Below are 20,175 nucleotides of genomic sequence, written 5' to 3' on the forward strand. Positions count from 1 at the left end.
TTACTGGTACTTCAATTCCTTGACAATTCTTATTTGGAGTTATACATGTATTAGCTTGTTTTCGCAGCTGTTTAAAATTATGGCACTGACACTCCTCCCAATTACAATGTAGTAACTTCATTTTCATGTGCGAATGTTAATTAAGGTACAGTTAGTACTATTGTTCACCTTTTATACCCTAAGTATACTTTGCTAATTGGGACGTGTAAGAAAATATCATGAGTGGCTGAATTTGCAATAAACTATAGTGAAAGAATGGCAAATTAAGTATTTTCTCTTTTTAGGAGAAAAGTTACTAATTCTCAACTTGGTGAAGATATTTTTTTTCTTTTGTAGCAGGAGGCAATATTTTTGCAAGTTGTCAATTTCATGAATATGAGTTGAGTCGTGAAATGTGTGAAAATAAAAACAGCAAATATTTTTATATGCATACTTCTGTGTGTATTTATGGAGTACAGTTGTAATCGTAAATGAATGTTTTTGCCACTCATATCCCGTGTTGTTTGTTGAAAAGGGTGAAAAAATGAATAATAAATGACAATACAAAAGAAAATGTTATTTATGTGTGTATCATTTTTAATTCCCAGCATTGTTCCAGTTGTAAAGTTGAAACATCACATACAATGTACATGTAAATGATTTCCATAGACAAACAAAATACAGTACTAAATCATATTTATTTCTTTTAGAATTACTCAATATGTGTTAGTTACAAGAAAATTGCTCTGTCAATGATTCGAGTAGTATCATTCCTATTTTCAGTACTTTACCTGTATTTCTGTACTTTTAGTCATAGATATTATTGGCCGTACAGCCATGTTGGTGATAAGGTGATTTCTTTGGTAAATTAAGTCCTTCATACCTCCAATGTACATACAATTCCAGTAGTCATTGAAATTTGTTATGTATATCTTATGTATAATCAGGTATTGACTAGCTAGGCTCTGTACACATCTTGATGCATTTTCTTCCATAAACACACAGATTTTGGATGATTATGGAAACTGCAGTCTTCATCAAGGCTCATGGTAAACAATGTTCGTAAATGAATAATACATTAACAATGGTAGTAACTTTGGCTTATTCTGCAAAATAGAATACATCATTTGATATCCAACATAAGTACGAACCAAATACAGCATTGAAAACTAGATATATATTCAAAATAAATTGCACATACACTAAGGCCTTTTATGAGATAAAAGCCGTTCAAGAAAACTTTCAACAAGAAATACAGCTAACATCCACAGATATTTAAGGCAAACACTGATACATCATTACAACAGATATGGAAGTACTTACAATATGTACATAGTATCAATTTGTACATAAGTGTTAGTGCAATGTGAGTCAGGTATTCAGCATCGGAAACTATGGGCAAGAACCATCTTAATAAGGAGAAATTGATGAAAGCAGCTTCACTAAGCTGATATAACTGTCACTCAGTACTGCAGATGCTTGATGAACTAGCCAGTATTAATTTACTGACAGCAGCATAATGTTTCAATTATCCAGCCAGAAAGCTTTCTTATTACATGTATACATAATTTGGGTATTCAAATTCATGAAATTCTTCCGTCGAGATGTTTTCATTGCAACTGATTGACAAATTACCCTACATCAACGTGAATAAGCACTGAATTGATCAGTGTTTTAGTGTTAGCCATGATAAAAAATCATGGGCGTACATACTCGAGCAGGATTCGAACCTACGACCTCCTGATCACCAGACAGGCGTCATTTCCACTAGACTACCGAGCTTGTGCCCGACAGCAAGAAGGATTAGAACCAACACTTGCTGTCGGGCGAAAGCTCGGTGGTCTAGTGGAAATGACACCTGTCCGGTGATCAGGAGGTTGTAGGTTCGAATCCTGCTCAAGTATGTATGACCATGATTTTTTATCATGGCTAATACTAAAACACTGATCAATTCAGTGCTTATTTATGTTGATGTAGGGCAATTTGTCAATCAGTTGCAATAATTTGGGTAATCCATGATAAAGATGACAAGTGCAATAAAGTTTTTGAAAAAAAAAACCAATTGTGTTGAGCAGAGATGGGCTAAATTTGGACAGTACTTTTCCCCCTCTAAGTGAGATCAATTTTTCTCATGTTTTGATACACTAAAAACCTGTTTTGTTTCTTTAGAATACTGTAGCAAGTGGAATCTACAGACAAGAATGCACTATGCTTGTTAGGAAGACAAATTTTGTAGTTGTGTTTAATAGGAGTAAGAGCAAGACAAGGCATGTTATATATCTCCAGGCAAATACTTGGTACATGTGTTAATACATGTACACAAAATACATGGAAGTTCTCACATTATCATTTAGATAATGGGTTCCATGACATTTGCTCCTGTGACAATTGCTCCCATGAAATATCTGCACGCTAAGCCAAACATAAATTCTACCCCCAAACATAACCCTAACCCTAATAGTAATCCTCACATCAAACTAAACCTAAAACAGCACAACTCTAACCCTAACCCTAAGTCCTTGGAGAAAATAAGACCGAAGCAATTGTCGCGGGAGCTAAAGTTGTGTCACCAAATAGTATCATATCAATGAGTGTACATAATGTCAAAAACAGTCAATCTTGCTAAAGTCACCATCACACAAGTCAAATAATGGCTTAGAATAAAGTCAAAGGTCTTTTCAAGTTCTCTTTCATTTCTACTGATTTTAATCCCTTATACGTATAATTTTCTCTAAGCCAAAACTATATCTGTAGTCCAAATGGATTTGACTTAGGCAAGGTTGACTGTACTCCTATTATCAGTAACATTCTTCAAAGTTGTACATGGTATATTTACATGTGACCAGTCACAATGAAAGACTGAATTAGGGTGCTTTTTAGAATTCTCGAGATTCAAATTTTTCTGGCAATATATGATTTACACCACCTTATCTCCCAAACCTACAAAATACAGGGTAAGGAAGCCAATCCAATCAGATAAATTAAGTTTTTAGAAAACTTAGCTTTTGAACTTCAGATGTACAGAGATTATGGATTTAGAACAGATTGATTCAAAACATCACATTGCATGCTGTACAATAGCCAACAGAAAGAAAGACCCTAAACCACACTTCGGAAAAGTTGAAATGATCCTTCATTGTTGCCACATATTATGGACTTGAATAAATGAGAGTTTTAATTAAGCAAAAAAAAAAAAAAGTTTTGTCATGTCAAATGTATTTAAGTTAAGACAATATGTACTTTGATTGAATAAATATTAGATTTTTAACAAATAGTTGTTGTTGTGTTTTTTGTGTTTTTTTTTTTTTTGGGGGGGGGGGGAAGGGGGGGGGGGAATTCACTATATCTTCCTGTATTTCCAGCATAAAGGACACTTCAAGATCAGTTAAGATTAGTCTTAAAAGAAAGTTGTGTAAGCACAACAGAGAAAAAAAAAAATCAAAATTTTATATATGAAAAACGTTACGAAATTGTAAAATGTCACCAACTTTCAGAAAACAAATTTTTAACATTCAATATGATGTGAATATGCAAATGAGTTGGTGATGTCATTGCCTCACAACTTGCCATAAAGTCTATACACAAAATCTCTTTTTTTTTCTTTTTTTTTTTTGAGGGGGTTGTTTTTGTTCAAATATAAATAATAAGTGAAGATATCTGGCTGCTCATTATCTTAAAGGTATTCAGCCATCAGTTTTTAGCTCACCTGAGCCAAAGGCTCAAGTGAGCTATTGCGATCGCCCTTCGTCCGGCGTCCGTCGTGCGTCGTGCGTCGTGCGTCGTCCGTCGTCCGTCGTCCGTCGTCCGTCGTGCGTCGTGCGTAAACTTTTTACATTTTCATCTTCTTCTTGAAAACCCCAAGACCGATTTTCATCAAACTTGGCAGGTAGCATCCCTAGGGGGTTAGGAACTCAATTTGTTAAAATGGGCACCATGCCCCACCCAGGGGGCCCCCAGGGGGGCCCAAACCCCCAAAAATTAAGGAATCTGTAAAAATCTTCTTCTCTAGAACCAGAAGTGATAGAGCTAAGTTAATAATATGAGTTAGTACATTGATGACTGTAGTTTCAAGTTTGTTCATGGCAGAATCAGGGGTGCCCCCCTTGGGACCCAGGGGAGGGGGGTGGGGAAGGGTTCTAATGGGGCCTAAATTGTACATTTTCATCTTCTTCTTGAGAACTCCATGACCCATTTTCACCAAACTTGGCAGGTAGCATCCCTAGGGGGTTAGGAACTCCATTTGTTAAAATGGGCACCATGACCCACCCAGGGGGCCCCCAGGGGGCCCAAACCCCCCAAAATTAAGGAATCCGCAAAAATCTTCTTCTCTAGAACCAGAAGTGATAGAGCTAGGTTAATACTATGAGTTAGCACATTGATGACTGTAGTTTCAAGTTTGTTCATGGCAGAATCAGGGGTGCCCCCCTTTGGACCCAGGGGGGGGGGGGGGGGGGGGTGGGGGTGAGGAGGGGTCCTAATGGGGCCTAAATTGTACATTTTTATCTTCTTCTTGAGAACCCCATGACCCATTTTCACCAAACTTGGCAGGTAGCATCCCTAGGGGGTTAGGATCTCAATTTGTTAAAATGGGCACCATGCCCCGCCCAGGGGGCCCCCAGGGGGCCCAAACCCCCCAAATGAAGGAATCTTTAAAAATCTTCTCTAGAATCAGAAGTTATAGAGCTGAGATAATACTATGAGTGAGTACAGTAATGACTGTAGTTTCAAGTTTGTTCATAGGAGATCCAGGGGTGCCCCTCTGGGGGGGGGGGGGGGGGGGGGGGGGGTGGTTGGAAGGGTCCAAATGGAGGCCTGAATTGTACATTTTCATCTTCTTCCTGAAAACCTCAAGATGGATTTTTGTCAAACTTGGCAGGTAGCATCCCTAGGTGGTCAGGATCTCAATTTATCAAACTGGGCACCATGCCCCACCCAGAGGGCCCCAGGGGGCCCCAATTCCCCCAAATTAAGGAATCTTGAAAAAATTGGGCCCTTATTGTACATTTTCATCTTCCACTTGAGAATGCCTCGTCAAATTTTGGTAGAGCTGTGAATAATTTAGATTAGTGACTGCGTGAAAGGTGAACTTGCGATACTCAGGTGAGCGCTAGACCCGCGGGTCTCTTGTTTCTGTTTTTGGGGTTTTTTTTTATTTTATCAATGGAAAATAGCAAGGTGATGACATATTTAACACACTCATTTGCACATTCATATCAACTGTTGAATAACTGTTGAGCAAAAATACACTTGTCTTTTACATTTCATATCTTTCTTATTTTTCAATCCGATTTTTGATAAAATTTTCTTTGTGCTTGTAAACTGTAGTCTTTTTAAATCAAATATCTGTGACCCACAATTGTCCTTCAGGTATCTGCAACTTTATTAAGGTAATGTGGTGAGGATTCACATACAATGTATATACTCTACATTGAGAACATAGTAAGATCATGATACACTCACAATATCAACACCGCACATCCATCATAGACAATAGGTAACAAAATCTCTGTATGACATCACTGAATGATGCATCCAGTGAAGGTTAATATCAAGTACCTCATGTCTTTCATTGAATATTATGCACAATCCACACTTTTTTTCTGAACTGTCATCCTAGTACTCCGGTCATACATTTGAATCACTTAGGAAGAAAATTTCCACCAATCTGCATACATGCATGCAGAGTTCTAGATCCACTGATATTTTGAAGGTGTTATATCATACAATGCGGCTAGAACTTTGAGATCTTCAAGGCTACAACTTTGAGATCTTCAAGGCTACGCAACTTCTCCTCTCAAAAACGTATGTTAATCAATATCGTCAACAGGCATTGGTGTTGGTATTATCAAGGAGGTTTAAGAGTTGGAGTAATTATTCAAACAGTTGTCAGATTTCTATTGATGTACAAAAGAATTTCACAGGTGCATTTGTGCCTTTGATGATCGATGTTCGAAGCCGCCGTCTTGCTGAGCAATCTGAAGATTCATTTTGAACGTTAACATAATATTGGCCATATTTTGCTTATTTATTTATTAAATGAAGTGAAATTTCACTTAATGATAAAGCATGTAAAACAAAAATCAATCCCGTGCAGAAATTTGTGCAAAAGTGTTAATCAGAGCTGTATCATGTGAAAATGTTTAAAACTCTACCATCCTGGAAAGCTGGTTTTATCACTTTTCCGCTTAATTCCGACAAATAAAACTGACCTGGAATAATCTTCAAATATAATTCTTTATTGATAGATATATCAGATTAGTGCCCGGGTATGCCCAGTCGAGTAATTTCATCTTTATTTCAGCATTTTTTGCGCAATTTCTATTCACACATCCTCGTGTCTGTACCACCTACCTTGTATAAGAAGGGATAGCGAAAAGTAATTACCATCACAAAGACATATCTTCCTTAGAAAGTGGCTGGTGATTATGCAATGAGACACGAGTCAATTGTCTTCCTATCTGCGTGGCAGATCCTGTTTGGCACATGCTTCAAATATTTTTGAGCGGTGGCATCGAACATCTAGCAAAGGAAATAAGACAGTGGTGACTCCATTCTCTTGAACCTCCTTGGTATTATCAATGAAGTCAGCATACACACACACACACTGCTTTTACTCAGCTGAATCGTTATTCGATCCATACAATTCTTTACATCTCCATCTCCATAGTTAGCATCAACTGTTTTTTGATAGGACAAAATCTTTCACCTCCTTGACAACCGCATCCAAAGAAGCCTCCACCACTCTCTTGTGGACCCTTGGGTTCCTCACAGACCGCTCGAGGTTCAGATGAGGGTGTGGTCGAGGGTCAAGCTCCCCCAGTTTGGTCAGCAGCATCTCCGGTCCGTCCTCGTCTGTGGCTTGGTGTCCGAGGGAGGTGAGGACGTCGGAGGCAAACTTGCCGTAGTGAGCCGTGGAACAGATCAGCATGGGGGTTCCATCGGACGAAGAATGGCGGTCTGCAATGACCTTACTGACCGCTGTGTGTGGGTCCAAGAGGTAGTCTTTGTGCAGAAGGAGAAATTCATGTTACCAATAAAAAAAGGATGCATGCAAGCCATTGTGGCAGTGTGTGGTGGTAGTGTGTGTATGTGTGTGTGTGTGAGGGATGCAAACTTTGCAAACAGCATTGCAGTGTTCTGAGGGCTGAAACAGCATATTTTTGGTGAACCCCCAGTATGTTCACCTTTCCTGCAATAGACGTGTAGTCATACAATTTGAGACAAGAGTATTTTCCATGCAGTATTTTTGGTTTTAAAAAAAAGAACACACACACACACAGAGTACAAAACACAGTGTATTGCAAAAAAGAAACTGTTGGCATCTCTGGTGTGTATGTATTTGTTTGTAGAGGTGTAGTGGTATTCCTGTATGTATGTTGGCATGTGTGTGTGTATATCTACATGTAAACTGAATTATGATACATTCAAAGTTGGATTCGTGCGAGATCAGAGGGTAAAAACTTCCATTTCTAAAAGTCACAATCAAAATAAAAAGATGAACGCAGCACATTTGGGTAAGAAAAAAAGTGCAATCGGCAGATCTAACCTCTAGCACAAGGTCAGGTGCCTGGAAATTCGTCAAGTGGTTTTCCTGTATCATGATGATGAGATGTGAGACAGACAGACAGACATCCCGAAACCATGAACCCTCTGGCACTATTTTGGGTGAAGGCCAAAAATTGTGTTCTTTTCCCGATATTTTTGCTGATGTGACAAATATCAAGACTGGTACACTGCTGCCCAGTACAACTATCATAGATAAATGAATAGATATTGTAAGATTATATGCAAGTATTTTGCGTAAGATAATGCTTTAGCAGGATCCAACAGGCGACATATGGTATAACTCACCTGTCCTCTCAAATACTGCCCTCATAGTCTCGGCACAAGTTTGTTCATCACACCAATCTCCCATGAAACCCAGGTCATCTTGTATCCGTGACAACACCTACCAGAAGAGAATCAATGGCCGAGATCAATTTTTCACACTTTCTTCCATTTCAATGTGGGGCATTTCTCACCATGTTAGACCCCTTTGGTAAGATGCATCAAATAGAGCCTGCTCCAAAGACTCATATATTTTGTCATTATCACTGATCAACAGATTTTGTCATCTGTTTTTTGTTTTGTTTTTGTTTCCTTTTGTTTTCTATAAGGCTCAACAATTACACTGCTGCTTTCATCACCCCAGAACTTTAAATCAAAATTTTGTACCATATACATTTAACCTTACAAATTCTATATATTCTTCCATAAAAAAAAAGAGCACAAATTTTCCTTGGTCTCATTTATGGCTTAAAAATTATGAAACACATAATCATCATTACAAGATCTTGATGACCTGCAAACAGAGCAATGCCATACCAACAGAAACACAAAATATGAGTAATATTTCATATTTCATAAGCAAAAGATGTACAGAGAATACATGTATACCATATTAACAACAAAGATACCTTAGATCCGCTGGTCTTATGGATGAGAATAGTCAGTCAGTAAGAAGGCAGCATTTTGCATGCAAACTGCACAACAATGTCTGGCGATTCATGAGAATGAGGTTTTACAAAGGTACTGTAAGGTACTCAACAGCTCTTGTGTAATCTTCCTTTTACTAAGTACTACTTCCTAAGTACTACTTCCTAAGTACTACATGTACTTACGCAGTCTGGAACTGAGAAAAATTTCTCTCGCTGAAGCTGGTCATACATAGCACGGACCTGTTGTCCGCTGTTGCCTGTTGCAAAATATAACAGCCTGAAACAAAAACAACAACAGATGACTCTATAGAATCAGGGTGGGCACAAAGTATTGCTTTGTAATTGGAATGTGCAGTATGTTATATCATTATAATAAATGCTCAATACTGATTTGCGCTTGTGTCACACGGCATCTCATGCAAGTAATGGCAGAGTTCACTCCCTCTTAGCAATTTGAGACTATCTTTTTCACTACATGTATGTGGTTTTCAAGAAAGTTCTTATAATGCACATTAATAAGGATTTAATGTTTGTTGCACATTTAATGCATGTTCCTTTACAAAAACACATCGTTTCATGTCATGATACAAAGTCTATTACATGGATAAGAAATAAGCCAAAGGCCATGTCAACACAGCTCTGGTATCAAAACGTGCATGATAGTGTGACGTACAGGTGATATCGATGTACCTTGGATACCTCGTGCCCTTTGGGAGATAAATGGGCGAAAAATCACATGCAAATTGAGAAGCAAGCAGAGCACTTTGCAATATGTTTGCAGGTATTAGTCATTAATTTGATGTCAAATTATGTGCAAGTTTTAAATCAACAAATACAGTTTGTAATGATGCAGCATTATAAAGTTGAATTCCAGCGCTCCTCAAATAGTGACTTATAAAACATAGAATGCCCTCATCCTCCCTTTAGTCACAATTGGTATGTCTTCATGTCTACTAAAAATATCTAATACACAAGCAGCTGCTAACTGCTCAACCTCCCTTCATCATCACGTTTAACCTTCACTAAACAACTGTACTTTCTTTGTGGATTAGCACAGATGTTTGAAAACTGAATTGCCAGTGAAAGGAGGTACTATTAAATCCATTTAATCTTTATTGTGTAACCATGGCCTTCCTGTGGGACTGAGGCACACTCTAAGGACTGAGTAGACTGGCTTGCTTACCATTACATCAAGTTTGGAGGAATGATCTGAATACTGATGAAAAGGCCGGGCCAGTTACGGCCAAATGCCTGAGCGCTCAAAGGATTAATGCAGCCCCAATCCCCTAAACACTCCAACTACCTCTACACATACACAAGCCATCCTTTCAGACTTTAGAAAAATGTCTCTTGTTAATCAAGATTGTGATCTCTATATTAAAAGAATCATGACTGTAATCGAGATATTTCCTGCATCTGAAAGCAAGCCATTGTGATCACAATTCTAGAATCTTGATTTGCAAATCCATGTGTGGAGGTGTTTTCAAATCTTGATTTGCTCAATTTCTGGTGTGCACTTCCCATCTGGAAGACTTGACCTGCAAAATAAGATTGAAGAGGCAGAGCCGAGCTTGACTCGTGAAATGTGATGCAATCTGCTTTTGCTTCACTAGCTGTCGATGGACAGGTCAGAAAGTGTGAACCTCCAAACTTCAAATCAAAGATTGTAATTGTGATGCATAAACACGGTTACGAGAGAGATTTTTCTATCGTCTGAAAGATCTGTTAGTCACAAATACCTCTCCAGATTGGACGACTTGAGGATGTCAATGGCTGGTGACATGGTAACCTGCAGGGGTCGTCCTCGGAGGTCATATACACCGGTGGATAGGAAGTCAGTCAGAACATTATTGGTGTTGGAGGCGCAGATCATGCGACGAAACGGGATTCCCATCATCTGGGTGTAATCATAGTAGATGTCTTATCAGACATGTGTATCCCTGCATTTCACATCATATTATCGTCTACTCAACATCTTTTTGTGTGGAAAATTTCTTCATCAAAAAGGCCTATACATCCTATTTCATGGGTCTCTACCCTCAGTGGGAACCTTTCACAAAGTAACAAGTTTCAATACAGAGGAGGATATAAAACCAAGCTTTACAGCTTGAAATAATGTCAAAGTGCCATACACGTATATCAGAGTTTGGAAAAAATTACCAGTTTGTTTAGATTTCTTCAGTTTTGTTTTGTTTTTTTTTGCTTTCAATAGGCATTGGGATCTTGCCTGGGTATTAGTCATCTCTAATCTGCAAAACCATCATGTTCATTTTGGTAATTGCAAGATAGTTTTTTACATTACAGCCAGAAAATTTCTTTATCAATTAAAGGACAAGTTCACCTTCATAGACATGTGGGTTGAGTAAATGCAGCAATATTAGTAGAACATATCAGTGAGAGTTTGAGCAAAGTCGGACAATCCGTTAAAAAGTTATGAATTTTTGAAGTTTCTGCTCAGTCACGGCTGGATGAAAAGACTACTATAGCTTGTGATGTCACATGAGTACAACGATATAAAAAAAGAATAAAGAAAATTCAACATATTTCCATTTTTCTCGCACAACAAAAGAACACTCGACTTCTCTCTTTCAGAAGGCAGGGGGAATAATATTACCCTTAACATACGTCAGTAGCAAGTCAAAGAAGTGTGCACTTTACTTAAAAAGTAAAGTTTTGTGAAATTCTCCTTTTATTTTCCTTATATAGTTGTACGCATGTGACAGCATACACTGTAGTAGTCTTCTCTTCCAGTAGTGACTGTGCAGATACTTAAAATATTCATAACTTTTGAACGGATTGTCCAATTTTCCTCAAACTTTCACTGATGTGTTCTACTAATATTGCTACATTCTCTCAATCCTTATGTATATGAAGGTGGACTTGTCCTTTAAGCTCAACTTGATCCAAATCAAGCCTGGAAAATTACATGGGAAAAAGTGGTGTTCACAACTAGCCTCCAATATGACTAAACGCACTCGTGGCTTATTCAGATTGTACCTTAGCATAGAAGGCCCCGAGAATATTGCCGAAATTTCCAGTGGGCACACACAGGTCCACCTCCTCCCCAACTTTGACCACGCCCCTCTGAGCCAGCTGCAGGTAGCAGGAGGCGTGGTAGACCACCTGGGGCAGCAGTCGACCCCAGTTGATGGAGTTGGCAGCACTCAGCTTGATGTTGTGGTATCTGAGCAAAGTGTGGCGGAGATCACAGGAACCGGATGAGAAGATCTGCTTGATGGCTGATTGGCAGAAATCAAAGTCACTCTCCACACCTGATTTCAAAATAGGGGTAAAGATGAGAGAGGAAAACAGATAATCAGAGTGTGTGTGCCATGGAGGTAGAAGAATACGGGCCATTTCCCCCCCCCCCTTTTTTTTTTGTACGTAAAGTCATCTCTACGACTTATACTAGAAGCTGTAAATTCAAAAGTGATACAACTACACCCAGGTCAGTATGTGAGGCAGAAGATCCTCAATCGTGTAGATGAATGGTCAAGAGCAGTAGCCTCTTCAGCTGACCTAAGAGTATTTCACAGGGGCTAGAAATATGCAATAGCATAGGGGAGCTGATATGAACAGAATTTTAATATCAAGGCACTTGTTAAATGACACATGTATATGAATGCTGCTTGGAGAATGAATGTGGACACAGAGCACGATGCAGTACAATTTGTACTTAGTGCCAGACTAAACTTCATCTAGGCACAGGGGCAAGATATTGTGGGGCCAAATGGGGCATCCACAGGCACGGTGACCAGTCATTTCTTAGAAACTTGACTGGCCATACACTAAACTTGACTCCATGTTCAGATTACCTTCAATGAAAAAAAAGAAAGAAGTTAACACAAAAAGAACAGAAAGAGAGCTTTGGAAATTAAAAAAATCAAGTGTTTTTAAGAAGCAAATATCTTGATCTTACAATGACATATCCAAATTAAACCTTTCACTGGTAGTAGACTAGAGGTAAAATTCCAATAAGGTCTTTTATATCCATACTCTTAACCCATTGAGGACGGACTGATTTTGCTACAACATGCATTTCCCATGGACCTCTGCCCGAGTATACTCGAGACTTGTCCTCAAAGGGTTAAGGATGAGGTTCATGTCATGTTGAGTTGTTTTGTTATGTTTGTTTGTTTTTTACATGATACAATGTTTGTTAAAACAACAGAGAATATCATAACAGTAATATAAAAATAGTTTTAAATACTCGCTATATCTAGGTTGAAAAGTATTTGGCATATATGCTTTTTATGACCTTCGGGCTAAAGTATATTACTTACCAATAACCCTGACATTGGGGCTGTCTACAGCAGTCATGAGAGCTTTCTGTATGGGACTAACGCCATCCTCTGGGTAAAACACCATCACAGATACACCCATATCACTTTCTCCTGAGTAATGTATAGAAACATATAAAAAACAAACAAGAAATAGCATTGTGGACAGTTTCACATTATTCTGACAATCTCTGATCAGAGAGCACTCTGCTAAGATGGCTCATTAATAAATAAAATAGTATTACCATCAGTGCTTTATATGGGCATTTCTAAGCGCATTGATACAGAACAGAAAAGTTGAATTAAAATATAGAATATATTACCAACACTGTAATATGCATATATGGCACTCCCCCCCCCCCCCCCAAAAAAAAAAAAAAAAAAAAAAAAATATATATATATATATATATATATATATTAGGATTGATTGAATAAGTGAGATTTGAACACTGATTTAAACTTGTCTACCTTTGAGTGTTTGAATGTGAAAGGGAGTTTGTTCCAAAGAAACTGAGCTATCGTGACAGAAAATAACTCTACGATCATAACAGGTACAAGTGTGAGGACCATAATTGCGTAATAGTCTGGTAGGAACAATGGAGAGATCAGGTTGAAATACATTATTTACAGAGAAGTGGAGAGAATTCAATTCTTTGAAATAAGATGGGGCAACATTTTTACATATCTTATACACCATACAAGAACGTTAAAGATGATACATTAACGTATGGGAGCCAGTAGAGGGATCAGAGAATTGGAGTAATGCAGTCAGATCTTTTTGTAAGGGTCACATGAGCATACAACACCAAGTCTTTTTAACAAGATACATGCATAATTGGTCAATTCATTGCAAAAAAGTGCGACAACATGAGCTGATAATTGACAAGTGTTGATTGAATGTATTTTAACTCTTTCTGTTTGAAGGCTCCAGCTACAAGCACATAGGTCTAATTGCTCCTTAGGAGTCCTGGCATGTATTTGTTTCTTTGTAATGACATGTATATTGTTTTATATTTGTTTTTGCCAAATAAATGAAATGAAATGAAATAAAGTGATAATCAATACTGATTATTATGCAAAATGTCATTTTAACAAAAAACTTACAAATTCCTATACCTTACAATAGAAATAAAGAGGATGGTATACTTTATTAGTAGGGGGGGGGGGGGTGACATTTACCACTGGAAGCACTGAAGCCATCTAAAACAGCACTGCCGGTGTCTCCGGAGGTAGCTACTAGAATGAAGTACCTGCATGCCCATGGGAAAATAAAACAAATTACAGCACTCAGTTTTTTTTTTCTCAACATTGCCAAAGGACACAACACACACACACATTCCTATAATAACGGAAGTAGCTTCCAGAATGAGGTACCTGCCCGTGGGAAAATAAAACAAATTATAGCACTCAGTTTTTCACTCAACATTGCCAAAGGACACAACACACACACACACACACACACACACACACACACACACACACATACACACATTCCTATAATAACGGAGGTGGCTACTAGTACTAGAATGAGGTATCTGCTACTGTGCCAGTGGCAAAAGAAAAAAAAAAGCAGTCAATTTTCACTCAACATTGAAAAATGACACACACTCACATATATTCCTATAATAACAGAGGTGGCTACTAGAATGAAGTACCTGCTAGTGGCAAATGAAAGCAAATTGCACTCAATATTTCTCTAAACATTGCCAAAGGACACACACACAAACATCTTTAAAATAATAATGACAAAGTGGAGTTAACTATACTCCACTTAGGGGTTTGCATGCCACTCTTTGTCTATTCATGACCGTTTCATGTCACAGATTGCTTCGCTGCACACACACAGAAAAGCCTATATAGCCAAGTAATCATGTCGCATACAAAGATAGCCAATTTGTAAGGAATAAGCCATATAAGAGACATTCCTATTCGGCTCATATACTGTCTTCCCCAGGGCCATATCAGACACACAGACAGATACACTTCAATGCACCATAATTTCTCAAAAGACGATACTGGTGACTGAAACTGCATTAGTAAGTTGCCATACAATATTATGGAATTCGTCCTCCCCCCTAGTCTTTGCACTAGACCCAGTAAGTTCTTGGGTTTGTTTGTTTGGGGTTTTTTTTTTCCCCTAAAGGCAATGGGCTAAACTGCCATTTCAACAGGCAATTCCCAAGTATCTGTTAAGTATGTGGTCGGGTTCATTACAAATATACCAACTTTAATAGCATAGGCTGATTTACTGCTGTAGTCAAATCTATGAAAGTTTCTTTCCTGAGGTCCTAGTGACAAGCTTTCCATTAACCTGTTCCATCCTGCATACATAAGTTATTGCTATGTCAGGCAAGCGTCTAGCAAGATTTCTGATTGTTAGGAACAACCACGTCTTTGTATGAAAATACATTGTATGCACAAAATTTTAATGAGTTAGTAAACCAGTCTATTGGTGAATAGATTTCACAAACAAAAAAAAAACCTGACAACTTTTACATTTTTTATGAAGGAGATGGTCAAAATACACCTGACAGCATTCGCATTTTCTACTAGACGAGAAGGTCAACCATAGCAGGGACCTCCCTGACGAGAGCCATAGATTAGATAGTAGTATGTTCAGACATGCAGTGATCCTTAACCTCAAGGATAAGCTAACTTCAAGGATAAGCTCTAAGGGGTGCCAAGTGACTCATGGTCAATTTTGTTACGAAATCAGTCATTTCGCCGATGAAATGGCCATTTCCCCAAGAAATCAACCATGCAAGACTTGGCGCTCCATAAAACTTATCCTCAAAGTTCACTTATCCTCGAGGTTAAAGATCACCATCTGAATATAACTAGTTACATTTGACCATCCATTTACCTCGCATCTCCCTTCTGCTGGACTGCTTCACGGAAGAAATGGGGCATGAGCTGGAGGGGGGCATCCTTGAAGGATGCTGTGGGACCATGGAAGACTTCCATCAGGTACTGGTTTCCCTCCAGGTGGGTGATGGGTACTACTTCAGGGCAAGGGAAGCTTTCAGTGCTGTAGGCCTCTTGGATCATTCTATTCAGTGCACAGGGGTGAAGGTCCGATGGATGGATCCACTGCTCCAGAATTCGCTGCGCCCTCTCTTGGTAGGAACAAGGAACAAGTCGCTCCCATTGTTTCAGGGTCATCTTTGGGAGTGTCCCCGATGGCACAAAAAGGCCTCCATCTTCTGCCAAGCCCTGCAAGGTAGCTTCTAGAAAATTTTTCCATGGTGTTGACCCGTCTCCCCTCGTCGAAGTGTAACCATTTTGATGATCATGTGCATCCAGCACTCTACTGATTTTACTGGCTATGCTCTCCTGAGTTTCCTTAGCTTCACAGGTCACCCTCAGATCATAGCATCTTTCATAAAACTGCTGTCGGTATGCTAGAATTTCAGACATGGAGACGCCAGCTTCTTGTCCCACGATGCGATTTACTTTCATCTCCTGCAGGCGCTGGAGGATGTCATCATTTGGAACATCCAGAAACACCACCGTGCCAGACTGAGCAATGTGGGCCATGCTAGCAGCATGCATGGGGTTTGAGCCGCTTAGCGTAATGACAGCATCTGAAGGAGGTTGAAACCCAAGGAGAGCCTTGCCCTCTGCCTCAACAAACCTTTCTCCTCCAACCTCAGACAACTAGAAAGCAACACATACATGTACAAGTGACTCCCATTATAACGAGGTCTTCAAGACCAGCAGTATTCTTTCGTTTTATAAAAATTTTGTTATGTCTGAACAAATTCAGTTCAAATTGTTTGAAGTCGTCATTAGTACAAATGATAATTATCTATATTTTTAGTGACTACTCTAGATCTACAGCAAAGTCTCAAAACCCATATGATACGTCTGATTATCACCATATTATTTCAATACACCTTAACATTAAAAGAATGAGAGTACAACAGGTGATTTAGCTTCAGGTTCATGACAGGGTAGCTGGGTGACAAAAACCATGGCCTGTTTCATACAGAGTTGCGATTGATCTCAAGCTCGATTTACTGAGTGTATTAGTGAATCGAGTGTAAGTCCTGTTTCTTAAAGACACATACAATTGATTTCAAGAAAAATCAAGCGTAACTTTCAGTACATTGAGCATTACTTGCGATCAATCACAAAGTTGTTGATGAAATGTAATTTGCCATTGATTGCAACTAACGCTCAATCTTTATGAAATAGGCCCCATGTCTGTGTTATTTCACCACATCAATCTACATACAGAGCAAAGCCAAGATAAAGATTCTGTCTCTAGTGGCCACTTGACAATAGCAGCCACCTTTTTCGTCTCCCTTGAACGACTGTAGTATAAAATTTAGGGAGAGTCTACGCATCACTTGACAATATAAGTCAGGGGCGGATCCAGGAATTCTGTAAAGGGGAAGCACTTTTACAAAATAAAAGGGGCACACACGCCCCCCCATTTTTTCTTTTTATTTCTTTTGTTTTAACAAATACTAAAGAGGGGCGCGCACCGGTGCACCCCCCTCTGGATCCGCCACTGTAAGTAAGCATAAAAAAGCAGCTGCCCCCCAATGAGAGAGAGAAAGATGTGAACTGTGGGAAGGAGGTCATGAGTTTGACCTTGTTGCTGACTGGCATTCCCCAAGTTGATTCCAAGATGTCATTGTCTACATCAAGGACAGGTCGTCCAAGCTTCTTAGCCAGGATCTGGCCAACAGTAGTCTTCCCTGCCCCTGGACTTCCCATCAGGATGATATTGTTTGTGGCCTGTCACAACATTTTTTAAAGAGATACAAAGCATCGAAGGTAAAAAGAAAACCAGACAACATATTCATATATATGATTCCTTTTTTTTGGGGGGGGGGTGGGTATGGGACTGGAGGATCATTGGTCTTTCAGGACAGAAAATTGTATAGAAACAAAATGTCACAGACAAAAAGAAAACCAGGCAATAGATTTGTATGATTCCTTCTCCTTACTTTTTTTTTTTTTTTTTTTTTTTTTTTTGGGGGGGGGGTAATGGGATTGGAGGAGTATTAGCCTTTCATGGCAGAAACTGTATAGGAAAAAAGTATCAAAGTTCAAAAGAAAACCGAACAATTGAAGGGGGGGGGGGGGTAAAGGGGGTGGAGGGATATATGGATAGGGAATGACGGGTGGGGCACTGCAAGCTGAATTTAAAATATTTCCAAACATACAACTTTGCTGACAAGTAGGGATACATAAATGTATAAATACAGATTAAGGAAGATAAAAAAAACCATGTTTTGTTCATCTCCAGTCCTGACATCTTTTTCTATTCTTTTTTTTTTTTATAGCATCATCACACATCTTACATGGTACTGATTACCACTGAGGGGTATATAGGTTATCACACTTTATTTATCCTCCACTCTTTGTTGTGAATATCAACATTCACCTATCATAATTTCAAAAGGTATGCCCCAAACCAAGTGGAAATTCATTCTTAAATGAAGCATATCAAGTACTACAGACAAGAGAGTGAATCTCGAGATAGGCTATGGCTGAAAACAAAGAGACATAGTATACTTCCTTGTGATATTATGAGAAAAAATTAACTATGATTTGACTTCATTAAAGAACAAGTTCACCTTCATGTACATGTGGATTGAGTGAATGCAGCAATATTAGTAGAACACATCAGTGAAAGTTTGAGGAAAATCCGACAATCCGTTCAAAAGCTTTGAATTTTTTAAATATCTGCGCAATTACTGCTGAATGAGAAGACTACTACAGTGTGTGATGTCACAGGCGTACAACGATATAATGAAAATAAAAAGAGAATTTCACAAAATTTTACTTTTTGAAAAAAAGATGCACATTTCTTGGACTTGTTACTGATGTATGTTAAGGATGATATTATTCCCCTTGCCTTCTGAAAGAGAGAAGTTGAGTGTTCTTTTGTTATACGAGAAAAGTGAAAATAAGGTGAATTTTCTTTATACTTTCTTTATACCGTTGTACTCATGTGACATCACAAGCAATAGTAGTCTTCTCATCCAGCCATGACTGAGCAGAAACTTTAAAAATTCATAATTTTTGAACGGATTGTCGGATTTTCCTCAAACTCTCACTGATGTGTTCTACTAATATTGCTGCATTCACTCAACCCACATGTCTATGAAGGTGAACTTGTCCTTTAACCTATATGCAAACTAATTCAGATCAGTTGGGTGTGTTATATTCTATTTCCACGGCATCAGTGGGTCGTGTTCTTACTGCCAAAGCAGAGAGGTTTAACCACTTCTTGGATATCAGGTATATGGTGGACAAGATATTCGTTTACTCCATTTTGATGAAGACACTTAAATCTTTATGCACAAGTTCAAGCTGGAGTACCCCATTTATTAACAATCTTCTTAACATCGGAACAAGATCTGGAGTTACCCCTATATCCTACATACCTGACATTCTTGTCGGTGGCGACACGTATTGAATAAATGCCGACGATGGCCACAGGAAACAGAGAAAATTCTCCAGGCACCCCGATCAAGTAACGGGACCTCGACGATGGCCCCACCTGTCAAACTCACGCCCACGGGCACCCAGTCGCTCACTGTATGCCTTCTGTGCCATAATCCGCGCAAGAACATCACCGTTCTTGACCATTTATATGCGGCAGTAATACTTCAAACTTAATTTTCGGATGTTGATCACCTTCCAGACGTAAAACAAACATCAAAGAGTTCAGAAACGTTCTAAAGACACGTGCACCATCTAAAGAGCTACGTAACCCTATTCGTCATTCATCTACTACAATAGCATGTAAGGATTGTTCAACTTCGATGTACACACCCTACACAGCACCCTCAATCTTGTTCTGAGAGGGGCGCAGGCATACCACCTGTTCGTTGTGATTGTGTTTGTCATGTAAACAAAGGCTAGCTGTGCTCACCGTCTTGTCGGTATTGTCTGAACTGGGCTATATTACGTGTTTATCCCCCTTTTTTATTCACATTAATTGAATAATAAATATCTGCAAAGTTATTATTCATCGTATAAAATATGATTAAAATGAACTCAAAACCTTTACTCATTAATGTTGTTTTATATAAATTGTTTGAATAAACAATACTCAAAGAAAAAGCTTTAAAAAAGTCTACCGTGAGCGAACTGATGCAATCCTAGCTCACTAGTACGTGGCAAACGATAATGATCGATAATACCTGGGCCGGTTTATACGCCAATAGGAAATCTAAACAGCAGGCAGTGGTTTAGACATCTGCATGCAGATATATCATTAGTTTTCCCACCCCCTGCATGGTTGTTCACGAAATACGAGAAATAGGCCCTATATACTGCCTTCAGCCTCAAGGACTATGACATCAAACCGAAGATATTATTCCAGTATTTCGTGAGAACAAGCAGGGCATAACGATTCGTGTGTGCGATGGTGACGCCCATGCAACATTTCCTCCATGATAATATTATAGGCTTAC

At 38.8% G+C, this 20,175-nt stretch overlaps 1 protein-coding gene and 1 non-coding gene across 2 annotated transcripts; both read right to left on the reverse strand.

The window, feature by feature from the left end:
- Positions 1-1,688: 1,688 nt before the first annotated feature.
- Positions 1,689-1,761, reverse strand: Trnat-ggu (transfer RNA threonine (anticodon GGU)). Its single transcript has one exon. It is a non-coding gene; the product is annotated as a tRNA-Thr (tRNA).
- Positions 1,762-5,128: 3,367 nt separating this feature from the next.
- LOC139728418 (threonine synthase-like 1) lies at positions 5,129-19,475 on the reverse strand. The gene is made up of 10 exons (XM_071639364.1): positions 19,141-19,475; positions 17,336-17,482; positions 15,600-16,393; positions 13,916-13,986; positions 12,740-12,850; positions 11,454-11,728; positions 10,196-10,353; positions 8,640-8,733; positions 7,831-7,927; positions 5,129-6,981 (listed from the first exon to the last, which is right to left on the reverse strand). The coding sequence occupies exons 1-10, from the start codon at positions 19,327-19,329 to the stop codon at positions 6,653-6,655; spliced, it is 2,265 nt and encodes a 754-aa protein (XP_071495465.1). The 5' UTR covers positions 19,330-19,475; the 3' UTR covers positions 5,129-6,652.
- Between the last annotated feature and the right edge of the window lie 700 nt (positions 19,476-20,175).

Source organism: Diadema antillarum, unplaced genomic scaffold, assembly GCF_040938485.1.
Source record: "Diadema antillarum isolate AM-2024a unplaced genomic scaffold, OU_Dant_1.0 seq00000178_RagTag, whole genome shotgun sequence".
NCBI classification, from domain to species: Eukaryota; Metazoa; Echinodermata; class Echinoidea; order Diadematoida; family Diadematidae; genus Diadema; species Diadema antillarum.

Bases quoted from the DNA above. Each gene is read 5' to 3' on its own strand.
- LOC139728418 (XM_071639364.1), bottom strand. From the start codon at position 19,329: ATGTTCTTGCGCGGATTATGGCACAGAAGGCATACAGTGAGCGACTGG. The intron at 17,483-19,140 runs GTATGTAGGATA...ATGTTGTGACAG, and splicing joins GCCACCGACAAGAATGTCAG to GCCACAAACAATATCATCCT. The intron at 10,354-11,453 runs GTACAATCTGAA...GATTACACCCAG, and splicing joins TCGGGGCCTTCTATGCTAAG to ATGATGGGAATCCCGTTTCG.